At 34.3% G+C, this 14284-nt stretch overlaps 2 protein-coding genes across 2 annotated transcripts; both read right to left on the bottom strand.

Moving 5' to 3' along the window:
- Positions 1-6988: 6988 nt before the first annotated feature.
- Positions 6989-8547, bottom strand: LOC115874266 (neuroligin-1-like). The gene is made up of 3 exons (XM_030889370.1): positions 8518-8547; positions 7324-7783; positions 6989-6999 (listed from the first exon to the last, which is right to left on the bottom strand). Exons 1-3 carry the CDS (start codon positions 8545-8547, stop codon positions 6989-6991), a joined length of 501 nt encoding a protein of 166 aa, XP_030745230.1.
- A 44-nt stretch (positions 8548-8591) lies between these two features.
- LOC115874256 (neuroligin-4, Y-linked-like) lies at positions 8592-9095 on the bottom strand. Its single transcript, XM_030889360.1, has one exon. The coding sequence runs from the start codon at positions 9093-9095 to the stop codon at positions 8592-8594; it is 504 nt and encodes a 167-aa protein (XP_030745220.1).
- Positions 9096-14284: the final 5189 nt, after the last annotated feature.

The following is a 14284-nucleotide window of genomic DNA, read 5'->3' as shown; positions in this document are numbered from 1 at the left end:
GTTAACAAAGCAAGGAATTTAAAAATAATTGTATCATCTAGACGAACCTTTTCTCGACATTTTGTTTTTTGATTCATCTCAATAGCTTTATTTTTTGGAGATATTCGCTTTTGAAGAAGACACTAATATTTTTTCGTATTTTTTTATATTAAAACCAAGCCTTTGCTGTTGATCTTGGTCAATAGACATATAAAATAGTGTTTGTTATTTATGTAATGTTACTCTTTTTGAAAAATTATATTATTATTGTCTGTTGGGCCAGTTACTCTCGCTGGTTTAAGCCTAAAAGTTGATCCTACCATGATTAATTAAAGAAGTAATAGCAGATATTTTACAACTTAAAATCATCTTTACCATAGATAAATGAAACAAGTTTAAATTGGAAAGTACTCATAAGGACAATGTAAATACTATTTAGCGCTCTTCTTGCAACGGTCGCGACCCAAAGCTTTTGATAATTTCGGAGCGGTTCGGCTTTTTCCGGAATTATGTCGCCAGATATTGTTTATTCAAATTTATTATTATTTTCTTTTAATTTTATAAATAAAATGTAGTGTGTTGCATACAAGAAACTTTATTCTATATAAGAACATGTATGAAATACCTATGAAACATTGGAAACCGATGTTATGCGACGATCCACGATGGTTTTTGCAGTTCACAGCACAGCTTTTTAAGTTTTTAACGCCACTTTTTCACAATTATCACGGGTTTGAGTAAATAAAATTTAAAATAAACTCACAAGATAGCAATAATGTCTTTGAAAATGGACGCTTTAAACTCTTTTCGGTATTTTTTTCAATGAGACCGGTTTAAATTTTGAAAGATTTTATAATTTTTGAAGATGCTGACTTTGACAAGAGAAAATTGTTTCTTTTTTTGTTTGCGGTTGTTTTTAGCAACCGCTATAGCAGCGCCAGATTTGGCATTCCAATCTAAATTTATTTTTTTTATCTATGATTTCTACTAGAGGAAATTTGTCAATAAATAATAATAATATGACTACAAAAACAATAAACACTATTTCATAAGTGTGTTGATGAGGACCAAAAATTAATGCTAAAATTGCTGTTAAAAAAATGCAATAAAAATAAAGATATAGATTAAAATCCAGACTATCGAGAAAATATGTACCTAGATGATATATTTTTTTATATTCCTTGCCTTGGTAACATATTCCACAGCGTGTTTCAAACTTTCACCAAAATATCAACATTTTTTGTTTTCGCTCGTATAATTGATAGATGGAAACTTTTATTTCTAATTTAGAAAGAGATACTAAAAAGTCCAATAATTTAGCTACAAATTACTTAAAAAATCATCAAAATCGGCCAACTGGAACAAAATATATTAAACTTTAAACTGCATCAAAATTTTAGGGTGTCCGTTTTTTGTGCCGGTGAGTATACATATACATATATCTGAAAACTGCCTATTATTTAATAGACTGATATTTCTTCATCCCTTAAACAAACAAATGTTATTTTATTAAATGATGATCATCCGGTATAGTAATGAACGCGTCAAAAACAGTATTTTTCTAACAGCCTAACAACCAAAAACATCACAAACTTGACAGAGCCAAGACAAATCCGAACTAAAAATTGAAAAAGTTTCTCGACCCTAACCTAAATCGTTCTCAGTCTCTGTTTATTTAAGTTATGAGAAGTTTCTTAATATGATAAAAGTTCCGAAACTATCCTCATCAAAAAAGCCTCCTCCTATCTTAAAGCCAAGTCGAGGAAATTACTTTACATACTTTAGATGGAAACTTTCAAAGATAATGCCGCGTAAATAGATTTAATGCCGGAAAATATTATTAAATGCCGGCCGAAAACTCATTTCGGATTTAGTTCGTTAATGTCGGAGCAGCGTCTACGTAGACGAATAAAGCTGAGATATAGGATTATGTTGATGAACTGTGGCAAAGACAAGGTGCATTTAACATGCATAATCAGGGTTGATCACCACATACGACAAGGAGTATTGTAGCTAAACTATCGATGGGAACTATCGAATGAAATAGACTATTGAATGGTTACTGAATGAATGATTCCAACTATCGAATTGTTTTATTCGAATAAAAGCATTCATTCATTTGTATACTAAGGCTACTAATGTGACAACCTCGCCTTGCGACTAAATGGTTATTTTTATAACTTCGCCTTGTAAATACTGTGTTATTTTTGCATTTATTAAAATATTTAAAATACTAAAATAGTAGGGTTTTTTTAAATTGACGATTGTGTGCGTGTGCAGGTGTCAAAATTTTTCCAAAAATTTGTGTGACTTTCCGTAGCCCGATCTTCCAATTATTTACTTTTATATGGTATATAGTCTATTTTTTTAAAGGGAAATTTTGAGAAGTAGCAATTTTTAAAAGAGATGAGATGAACATACAATTAGTTTTAAAAATACATATTTGTATTTTGTTTATGCTAACTCCCTTACATGTAGTTTTCTACGAAGAAATATTTCATTTATTTCTTAAAGTAAATGCCAGTAAAAGTAAATATTATTTTTAAATAGTAATATAAAGTAATAAAAAGTAATATAAATAATTTTGATTTCTAATTTTTTATTTATATTTTCCTTCCATTACATTGCATGCTTAGAAAATTAATAAATGTTTATATTTCATGATTTTAAAATTTGTTGTTAATATAACAAATTCGTTCTGTAATTATTATTATTAAATAAACCAACGTTGCCAAAAAATTTAGAGACTATATTATTTTTAAATAGGATCTAATATAAATAATTTTGTCTTCTAATTTGTTGTATATATTTTCTACAACTTAAAAAAAATGTTTATATTAAATGATTTTAAATTTTGTTGTTAATAGGTATAACAAATTATTACTGTTATTATTATTTATGAAACCAGTCTTTGCTACTTCACTTCTAACATCCCTTACTTTAGTTTTTCCTCTGATTCACTCATTCCTTTTTCTATCTGCCAGGAAGTTTGCCAGTCATAATGTCAGACAGAAGGATGATAAACTGGAGACCCTGGGAGAATAGAAGAAGTAGAGGAAGACCTCAGATGAGATGGGCGGACGATCTGAGGAAACATGCTGGCACAAGATGGATGAGCACGGCGACAGAGAGAGAAGAGTGGAAGAGATTGTGGGAGGCCTATGTCCAACAATGGACCGAAGAGGCTGAATAGATAGATAGACAGAAACCAATCTTTGCTTAAAAACATTAAAAATAATTTTTCTACATCCAAAATAAAAAGTATTATTGAAGTGTAACAACAGAATATTAATAAAAAAAATATATATAGACATACTATACAACTAACTAATACCAAAGAATAATATTCTTTGCTAATACCAACTAATACGAATATATGGCAACAACGCCCTTCATAATGTATTTTCTGTGTAAATACTAACACCTCAATAAAAAAAATAATGTGTCCTTATCTTTATCTCTTCTTCTCTTACAGTGCCATACTCTATATAGAGAGATGTGTGTCATCAGTGTTTCACAAGTACACGGGACCTACAGTTTATCGCCGAATCCGAACGACACTATTTGAGAGGCTGTACAAGGCAAATATACTCAAGGTGGTTTGTCATTGCCTTCCTCGAGGTGGCGGCTCGTTGATCGCTCTATTTAGATAAATAAATATTTTTATTTAAATAAATAGAGCGACCGTACTGACTGGGGATCGAACCCAGTACCTTCTGCCCCGCAGATCGACACACTACTGCCGGAGCTACGGCCGGCCACTATCTTTATCTAACTTTGCAAAAAATCAAAGATGCCGGCTTCTTTCATACCATTGCCACCGACCGCTGCTATCGGGTTTCTAGGAAAGAAACCTACGTCGCCGGGCGACAACTAAAATCCAGGTTATATTTTATTGTAATCGATTCTGACGAATAAATCAATTTTATAAATGAATGATTTTTGCTGCCGAATTACTAGATTACAACATTTTACGGCAGATGACGCATCTGTTCGATAATTTGTATTCGAATAGTTTTCGACGAATGTTTTCTTACTACCTATCGAATTATTCGAATGAATTGCAACTATCGAATGTTTCGATAGTATTCTGAAATGGATAACCTAAAAATTCAGCTGATACTTTTAAATGTCAAACGTTGACTATTTACATGTCTAGAAAATAGAATGTTTAGGAGTTATGTTTTGTTTTACCTTACAGATCTATTGTGTGTTCCCCTTTCTTGAGCTATAACGAGTTATAACTCATCATACAGTCTCAGGGCTTTGACAAAAGGCAGTATCTGAGACGGCTCCACAGAGGCTAGCTATATTAGAGTAAGTAGATCGCCGAGTAGCGACAGAAACCGTCGGCTCTTTTGATGTGGTGGGACCAAATTTTCTTTCTCTCTCTTTTGACGTGTTTGACAGATAGACTACGTATTTAACTGCTCAACTTATGAAGTGGTCCTATAAACATGGTATACACTGCTCATAATTTGAAGTGGAATTAATTATAAAGTTTTATACATATTTTTTTTGTTTTGTTTTATCCTTATTTCTAAATTTGAATGTATAAAATATCTTACAGCTAATAAATAATTAAAAAAACGATTCGCTGCCTAAGGTATACTTGAAATAACGTATATAGAGATATTTGATAAATGGCAACAGTGGCAACTTTGCTTCTTCATATGACAGATAACCTACTTATTTCGCGCAGCCGCAAAGAAAATTGAACACGGGACTGTCGCTACTCGTCGGTTTACTTACTCTGGCTATATACTACAGCCATACCGAAGTTTATGACACGAATGGTTGTCGTCTCGGCGCACTCATTGATGAGGTGCTTCTCAGCTTCAATCTACTGAGGTGATGAGACAGTGTACTGTTAGAAACCACGTGAAAATCCAGAGACTGTTCTTATTTAAATAAAGGAAAATCTTTGATTTATCTCGGTGAGAATTTTTTTCGAGTGTCTTAGACCGTTGGAGGATTACGGATGGAGTCTTCCAGGATCTTGAGTTCCTCTTTAAGTTGGTTTCCGTTGGTTTCCACTTGGGAAGCAGAACGTCTGGTTCAGTTAGTGGATGGTTCGCTCCATTTCTTGCTAAATCCTTTGCGTTTTCATTGCCTTCTATCCCTTGGTGAGCGGGCACTGAGTGTAGAAGGTTTATTTTCTTTACCTTATTTGTTTAGCTTCTCTAGGCATTCTTTGACCAACTTCAAAGTTGATCGCTTTTAATTCTGCTTGACTATCAGATAAGATGGATAATTCTTGTTTTCGTTAGTTCTTATCTAAGATAAGATCTTTCAAAGAAAATTGATAATACAATTACTTGTAATTTACTTGATTGATAATACAATTACAGTTGTTGTATTTTAGATTACCATGACAAAAATTTAGCTAACACGTCAGTAGAGGGAGATGGCCGATTCACCATCCGCCGCAAGGAGCCGGAAGTGACGTCATGTGACGTCATCAGCTAGGAACATGTAAAATACGCTAATAAACAAGAATAAACAGGTTTAAACAGAATACAACAGATTTAAAATTGAAATAAACAGGTTTGAACAAAAAATGAACAGGTCTGTTGTAATAAGCTAAAAAGCGGTTCAAAGCAGTTCAAAAGCGGTTCAAACCTGTTTATTCTTGTTTATTAGCGTATTTTACATGTTCCTAGCTGATGACGTCACATGACGTCACTTCCGGCTCCTTGCGGCGGATCGTGAATCGGCTATTTCCCTTTACTCACGTCATTTACAGCAATTATTCTAGAGTCTTTCCAATTTGATTAGTACAGAAGGCGCGCAAAATATAAACACTCTCATAACGGTGAAAAAAATAGGCTGGCCCTGGAAAACAAAGGAAAATATTTGTAAGAGTCTAGTTGGGCCAGGTGCCCCACTAAATTAACCTTTGCTTAAATGTCGCTCGTAAATTTTCTTTATGGGCTTATGGAAGCGGAATGGATATTTTATAACTTGAAAAGTGCCCATTTCGAACTCTATCATTTTCGACAAAGCGACATTAAAATAAAAGGAATTGACTAATATTCGCGAGAAAATCAAAGAATATCTAATACATACACTCATTCACAGCCAAACAAAAACAGTGGTAGGTGGACGAGCTTCAAGAAAGTTCTGTGCAATTATAATTAAAGCTTCTATTGTTCGTTTAATTGAATTACGAGATCGATTTTGCTTTATATTTTAAAGCGGGTATTTATATGGGTCATGTTCATTATGTCTAAATATCGTTTTAACAACCGTTAAATTGGAATAATAGTAATAAGGAAGTTATAAATAAATCTAGTCAACTGCATTTATTGACAAAATGATAAATCTCTTAGCAAAGTTTATTATTATAACTAATTTTATTTATTTATAATAATAATAAACTTTGCCTAACCTAACCAATCTAAAACAAATATTTGGAGCTGAAGTTGTGGAGCGTCAAATTTTACATACAAATGATCTCTATAGTTTTTTTTTTGCTCAGATCAAAATTAACCGAGGTAGTGTGGCTGGGAGCTAAGGGATGATAGTAAAAATTTAAAAAACTATAAGTTGCTGCAAAATTTCATATATTTAACATTTTTATTCAGTTTGTTGGGAATATTATAAATTTCAATTTAAAAATTCAAATTCAAATTTAAAAAAGACTTATTTAAATTCACCCCAAAAAGAGATGAAAAATATAAAAAAAGTATTTTTTTCTAAATTTCAAGGTCTTTGAAAAAAAAATAGTATATAGTCTTAAATGCTTTAACACAATAAATAATTATTTCTAACTTTAAAGTATGGTGTGCAATTTCCTTTTGTATTCATTATGATGTCAAACATTATACATTATATTCAATAAAAAAACACTACCTACTGTTAGTACTTATTAATTTTAACATATATCTGCCTAACTCAATAATATTGGTAGTATTGTAGATTAACACTTGGTTAATATAAGTGTCATTGTATTTAAATGTATTCATTGTATTTAGATGTGTTCATTTATTTATTGTGTTAATACAAATTAGATAACAACTGAAATAACACAGATAATTTAGTTATTAACTGTTGTTTTTCAAATTTCAAGTATGATGAGATGTTCCTTTAATTTTGTGTTTGGTTTGGTTGCGACGTAAAACATTATGCATTATATTGATAAAAAAGATATTATCTAGTGTTAGTAATTATCAATTTCAATATATATTTGTCTAAATGAATAATATTGGTACTGAAGAGTAACTCTGGGTCCATTTTTTCATGTTTGACTCATTAACCAAGATGGGCTAGCAATTTATTCCTAGTTTTAATCCAGTATCAGGAGATAAATAATCAAACAAATATTTTCAGAAAGCAACAAACCTTGTGCTGGTGCGTAGATGTTCAAGTACAAACAATCCTCGCTCTGGTTCCTCAAATAAGGCAACAGCCTCTTCAGGTACTCCAGCCTACCCCTAGGCATCTTCCTCAACGCCGCTGTCTCGTTCGCGATGTCCGGCAGTCTTTGCGGACACACCGGGCTGAAACTATCCGCTATTTTCACCCCCTGCCACAGAGCCCTGGTTACCGGAGGCATGAACCTCAACGACCCTAAAGGAGAACTGGCGTAGGGTATTCCTCTGAACACCTCCACCGGTTCCAAATGTTTCGATTCGGGGGTTACGATGACCCAACTGACGTCACCGTACTTTGTTTTGACCGTGCGAGAGGTTAAGGAGTTGCGTTGCACTTCAGATGGCACTGGATCGCACTGGTGGTAATCCAGGAGGAAAACAAGGAAGATCCAGCAGAGGTGCGATAGGTGTGCTATGACCGAGGCCTGCTGAAGTATTCAAACGCATCGTTTTGGTGGATTTTTTCACTAAAACTTCGAAGAATGCACTGATATTAAAAAGAAATACGAAAGGAACTGGTTTTTAATAGACTTATAAACGGAACTATACTAAAAAAGAAGGAAATTCAGTTTACACCATATTCTTTAACGGATATTTTTGGGTCATATTAATTATTACTGATTACCATGAGACACACAACCGTTAAATTGGAATAAATGTAGTAAAAAGGCAATTATTAATAAACCTATATAGCTTAATTTATTGACAAAATTATAAACCTTTTAGCAACATTTTAATATCTTCTTAATAGAATTAGAGAAACGCCCTCTAACTTAAAAAATGAAATACAAAACAACTTAGAATATCATTAAAGAAAGTTGAAAATCGTTTACAATAACTACAGCAAATATTATATCTATTGTATGACGTACAGTAGCAATTTTAGATGATTATAGGTTAAAAGAAGTGTCATTGTGTTTAGATGTGTTCATTTATTTATTGTGTTAATAAAAGTTAGTTAACAACTAAAATATCACAGATAATTTAGTTATTAACTGTTTTTGTTATGTTTCAAGTATGGTGAGATGTTCCTTTAATTTTTTGTGTATATTTTGTGTATATGATGAAAAACATTATGTATTATATTAATAAAAAAGTCACTATCTAGTGCTAGTAATTATCAATTTCAATATATATTTGTCTAAATGAATAATATTGGTACTGAAGAGTAACTCTGGGTCCATTTTTTCATGTTTGACTCATTAACCAAGATGGGCTAGCAATTTATTCCTAGTTTTAATCCAGTATCAGGAGATAAATAATCAAACAAATATTTTCAGAAAGCAACAAACCTTGTGCTGGTGCGTAGATGTTCAAGTACAAACAATCCTCGCTCTGGTTCCTCAAATAAGGCAACAGCCTCTTCAGGTACTCCAGCCTACCCCTAGGCATCTTCCTCAACGCCGCTGTCTCGTTCGCGATATCCGGCAGTCTTTGCGGACACACCGGGCTGAAACTATCCGCTATTTTCACCCCCTGCCACAGAGCCCCGGTTACGGGAGGCATGAACCTCAACGATCCTAAAGGAGGACTAGCGTAAGGTATTCCTCTGAACACCTCCACCGGTTCCAAATGTTTCGATTCGGGGGTTACGATGACTCCGCTCACGTCACCGTACTTTGTTTTGACCGTGCGAGAGGTTAAGGAGTTGCGATGCACTTCCGATGGCACTGGATCGCACTGGTGGTAATCCAGGAGGAAAACAAGGAAGATCCAGAAGAGGTGCGATAGGTGTGCCATGACCGAGGCCTGCTAAAGGTTCTAAGTATTCGAACGCATGGTTTTGAGTTTTTTTTCACTAAAACTAACGAAGAATACACTAGATATTAATCAAAACGTCGAAATAAACTGGTTTATAATGAATTTTTGAACGGATTTTCACTGGTTTCGCGAGTCGGGCGATGCGACGACCGGCGAGTTTTTCGATAAGGAACGGAACGCGAATCCCGAAGGATGAAGGGGGAGGCGCGCGCGAAACGTTGTCCTTGCGGATCCTGCAGGACGACTGGCAGCAGGAGCGCCAGGACGTGGTCGTGCGCATGCAGCGCCATCTCTGTGCGCGCTTGTGCAAGATCGGGACAAAGTTGGTTCGATTCGTGCTGTTAATTCGCCAAGAAATTCCGCGTGCGGTAATTTCATTCGGTTTTGTGACGATTCGAATTACGAAATTTTAAATTTGTCGCTTTTTTTGGTGGTTAATAATGACATCTGGCAGCAGATGTGTACGATTAGGCGGGATAAAAAATTTCTTCACAAAATAATGAGTTAGTATCCCAGCAAAGTGTTAATTTGGGATCCTATTAAGTCAATTTTTTTGGGAATATTAATCCTACCTATTATTTCAATACCTAGAAAAAAATACAAAAACCAGAATCCTCCTTTCTTGAGTTACAACTCATAATACAGTCTCATGGCTTAAACCAATACCCAAGCATATATCTGACTTCGAACTAAATCTGACCTGAAGCGACGTCAGACTTTGTGCAAATTTAGGTCGGGTGCTGGTGATACAACCGGTGACGTCGCTTTCCTATTAAAAGCGACGTCGTTGGATCCGAGTCGGTAAATCCAACGATCGACGCACAAAATAACAACGTACCATTTTTATTAATTTCCCAACGTCGCGGTCGTTCCCACGTTGGCTTGCACGACGTACATATACTTGAACTAGCCCGACGTCTATCCGTTGTCCGAATAGGATACGTCTCACTGATAATCCCTAAATTGACGTCCAATTATATTTTGTTGTATTTTATGTTCATATTTATAACCTTATTTACGTATCTCTATTTACATCCGTAAATCCGTTAGACATTCATCTACATTTTACAGGAAGAAGTCGAGGCTATTACAAAATTATAATAGTAGTAGTGATGTCTTGCCTTCACCCACGAATGCTTCTTATCCGGAAGAGATGCTGCATTAAACTGGTGCATCTTAATTTTTTTTTAGCTTAGGAAACCAGCAGATCCCATCTTCCTCCCACATATGAGGTACTGGTTCCAATTCTTTTAAATTTTGTATATTGTATACTATCTTAAAAAAGTGGCTGCCCATTTTTTAAGGAGAAAACAAAAACTAAAATATAATTGCACAAATCCACAAATCACTGATACGAAAAGTGAACGAAACCGTTGAACTGTCAAACATATTTTGACAACAAACAATTGACCTATCATAGACCAAACAGACAACGTCGGGAATCGTTTACCAGGAATACAAAAAAATTATATGCTCTGTGGCCGACGACGGATGACCAAACTACGTATGCCGGCCGATGGCAAACTTTATGTGGCGTACGTTGGAATTATATACATCATAATACGATTGCCGCTCGTCCGGTTTGATGACTTCGGTCGTGTGAGACGACTAATGTTGGAGACCCGGTCGGAATTGGGATATTGGTAGTTCATATTAAGTCGGACACAGAAATCCGCCATTCTTAACAATTATCCGATTGTCAGCCATTTTAAAATCGTCTTTTGTTTTTAAAATTTATATTCACATTCCCATTTCTAGTAGAAAAAATATTGATAAGGTTGAGTTTGGGGGAACCACAGTACAGTTTTATGATTAAACCAGCTAGATAATAAAAAAAAATATTTTGCGAGTTACTTTTTTATAGATATTCTTATTTCATAAATCTACCTAATTTTGAAGGCGCTCGTTGTTTTCCGGAGTATTTTAATCAGATATATCAAAAAAGTGACTTCCGTTGACGAAACTGATGTCTGGATTAATGATTCAGAATTATTATGATATGAAATTAGGTAGGCACTTATAGTTATATTCGAGGAGTGATTATGAATCCATTTGTAATTAGGTAGTTTGGTTAGGTTTATATGTATTATTGACAGCGAATTTGAAACCAAACGTAACGTAAGTGCTTAGCGACGAATTTTAAGTAACTGAAATCCAACGTAATATGACGTTGGTAATTGGTAGAATTACATTCCCTATTTAGTCAGATATAGATACCGACGTCGAGGCGACTCGAATCTGTATTCCCCATTTAGGTGCAAATAAGGGTCGTCAGAGGGTCGAACCGACGCGACGTTGGTACCCGACGTCGGGTTTATTGAACGCGACGTATACCCGACGTTAGATAACGTCCAAATGCTACTTGGGTATCTGAGACGGTTTCACAGAGGCTAGTTTTCCATCACGAATATCAGTCGTACCAAAGTTTATGCCACAAATTGTTACTGTCTTGGCACCCTCAGTGATGGACTGTTTTGGTGTTTCTTCATTTTCCCCATAGAGTTTGCATTTGCCGTTGTTTCTTAGCTTCAATCTACTGAGGTGTTCATTGAGGAGACAGTGTCCTGTTAAGAAACCTTGACAACCCAAAGATTGTTCTTACTTAAATCTAGGAATATTTTCTGACCATACATAAACTGACTAAGATGATAAAATTGACACTCCAAGAGACAGTAAATGAGGTCAAACTAAGCAAGAAAACAACGGAAAAATGTATAATCGGGACGGATGGTTAAGACAGGAGAATCCACTAGCTCCAGTACTGGTTTAGTGTAGTATTAGAAAAAGTTATAAAAGATGCGGGAATCAACAGAGAGAAAGAGAGAGATTCTGTATACAAAAAGACTTAACCTTTGCAGATGATTTAGTTATCTTAGAAAGAGATCGGAAAGAGCTGATATCGGTTACCAAAAGATTAGAAGAAACAAGTAGGCTTAGTGTTTAATGAGAAGAAAACGAAGTTTATGGAGTGGTGAAATAGGAATTTTGAGAAGGGAAGATGTAGATTCTACAAATAGATTCTGAGAGAGGGAAACGGTACAAGTTTGAGGAAGTAGATACACTCACATATTTAGAATCTGTGTTTCTAAAGAAACCAAAACTCAGGAAATTGTGGCAAGAATAATGACAGCAAATAGATGTGTTAGCGTACTACAGAAAATTATAAAGCGCAAGAACATCTCTAGAATCAGAATATAGATGGTTAAACCATGAAAAAAAATACATCAAGCCTATAAAATGCAAATATACTGGTTACTCATAAAACAGAAAACATCAGTTATTTTTCAAGAGCTTGTCAATAGACTGAACTAGAATAATACCTTATCTATTTTAATCGATATTATGTAAAAATGTTCCAGTTTCCCTTGAAAATTTTCCCCGTTTTCCGCGAACTTAAATTAGGTTTTCCAGGCTACGTTTCCTCGTAGTTATATATTGTGTTTGTTCACCATCGGAAAAGTCCAACTTTACCTCTTTTTCATCTTATTTTATTTGTATTTGGTGCTTAGATCATCTATACTGTCGTGGATACCGTTATGTTTTAGAAGTTTTTTTTTTATAAAAAAGGTCTTAAACATGTAAAAATATAAATTAATACACTGGACTGAACATCCTACCAAACTATAAAAAAAAAACGGCGTCAAAGATAGCTGGGGAATATCAATCGATGATAATTTTAGTTAAGCCCCCTAGAGGTTCACTTACTCTGTCCGTACTCTTCTTTATTTTTTAATAGCTTACAGTACTGCCAATTGACGGTAAGTAGGTTGTAATTTATTTTAATAATCAGTAAATAATTTTTAAATGGTACAGTTTAAAATTTTATGTCTGGAAATACTCTATCCTTTTTTATTCTTTCTATAATTAGTATATTTTGACAATTTTTTTGTCAAATAATAGAAAATGGCGTCTAGAGATTGACCTCGCCCAAATTATCATCAATTTTCATTTCCCAGCCGTATATATGTATAAATGTATAATACTATAAGAGAATCTATACTCAGATGCAAAAAAAAACGTAAAGGAGAAATTTTGAATCAAATTTAAAATGTTATATTATTTTTGTTATTTTCAGTCCTATTTTCATAATTTTTTTAGCAAGCTGTATATAATTATGTCACCTTTTATTCGTAAACTCAGTTTTTTATAAAGTTTAGTATTTGGCATATCATATAGGGTTAATTAAGGGGTTGTTTTTGACCTTAATTTTAAAACACCCTGTGCAATAATTTCGTGTGTAAATTTTCTTAAAACATAATTTTACCGTCAGAACCGTGTCTCCTGAGCATTTTGTTTTTTTATGGTCATATCAATACATGCCTTGGTTAATTTTTAGGAGCGAAATGAGCTTGCCACCAACAATTTGCAATTTTTTCAACAATGTACTTAATTAGCCGTTAAACGGTAGCCTACTAAAATGCCGTTAATAGATATTGTGACGTCGTTCATGTCGGCGGAAAGTAATGCCTGGCTATAAGCATTTTGCAAGAGCACCTGTGGCTCCGTGGCTGAGGCTATCGCTTCGTGAGCGAATGGTCCGTGGTTCAAATCTCACGCCGACCAAGACTTTTTATATTTTTTTTTGCTTATAGCGTGATCTTATTGCATTGGTTTCACTCTTTTTGGTTGGATTAATTTAGTTATTTGGCGGGTTGGTTAGCGTGGTTATTTGGAGGGTCTTAATTCATTGGTTAGTTGGTTATTTGGTGGGATTGGTTGGTTTTTACTAATTTATTGGTTTTTACTAATATATTTTATGCCGACGCTAGTTGCGTTGGTTATTTGGTAGAGTAGATAGCGTTGGTTAGTTCTTATAAAATTCCTATATTTCATAAAGCCGTCAAGTGCGTCACATCAACGACGTCATACCTATTAACGGCATTTTAGTAAGCTACCGTTTGACGGCAGTTTAAGTGCCTTTTTTCAATTATCATTTATTTTTTAAAGTTATTTTTCAATCTCTCTTTCTTCGGCTTTCATGATTATTGTGAGCTATATACTACTATGAACTCTGCCCATCATGTTCGACGTTTGGCAAATGCTTGGTAGAAGGGTTAGAGGTCGCGAAGCAGTGCCAGCTTCATTAAATGAACTTCGCTTGGTGCTTAAAGAAGAATGGGAAAACATAATCATATAATGATATATGCAGCCTCAATGACAGTATGAAT

This window comes from Sitophilus oryzae, unplaced genomic scaffold, assembly GCF_002938485.1.
Source record: "Sitophilus oryzae breed Bouriz unplaced genomic scaffold, Soryzae_2.0 scaffold_1017_pilon_pilon, whole genome shotgun sequence".
NCBI classification, from domain to species: domain Eukaryota; kingdom Metazoa; phylum Arthropoda; class Insecta; order Coleoptera; family Curculionidae; genus Sitophilus; species Sitophilus oryzae.
This window is presented reverse-complemented; position numbering and strand designations above follow the sequence as displayed.

What these genes read in the sequence shown, in the direction of transcription:
- LOC115874266 (XM_030889370.1), bottom strand. Translation starts at nt 8,547, where the DNA reads ATGAAAAAATGGACCCAGAGTTACTCTTCA. An exon ending in GGACCCAGAGTTACTCTTCA is followed by an intron (nt 7,784 to 8,517) that starts GTACCAATATTA and finishes TGAATACTTCAG; the next exon opens with CAGGCCTCGGTCATAGCACA.
- LOC115874256 (XM_030889360.1), bottom strand. Translation starts at nt 9,095, where the DNA reads ATGGCACACCTATCGCACCTCTTCTGGATCTTCCTTGTTTTCCTCCTG.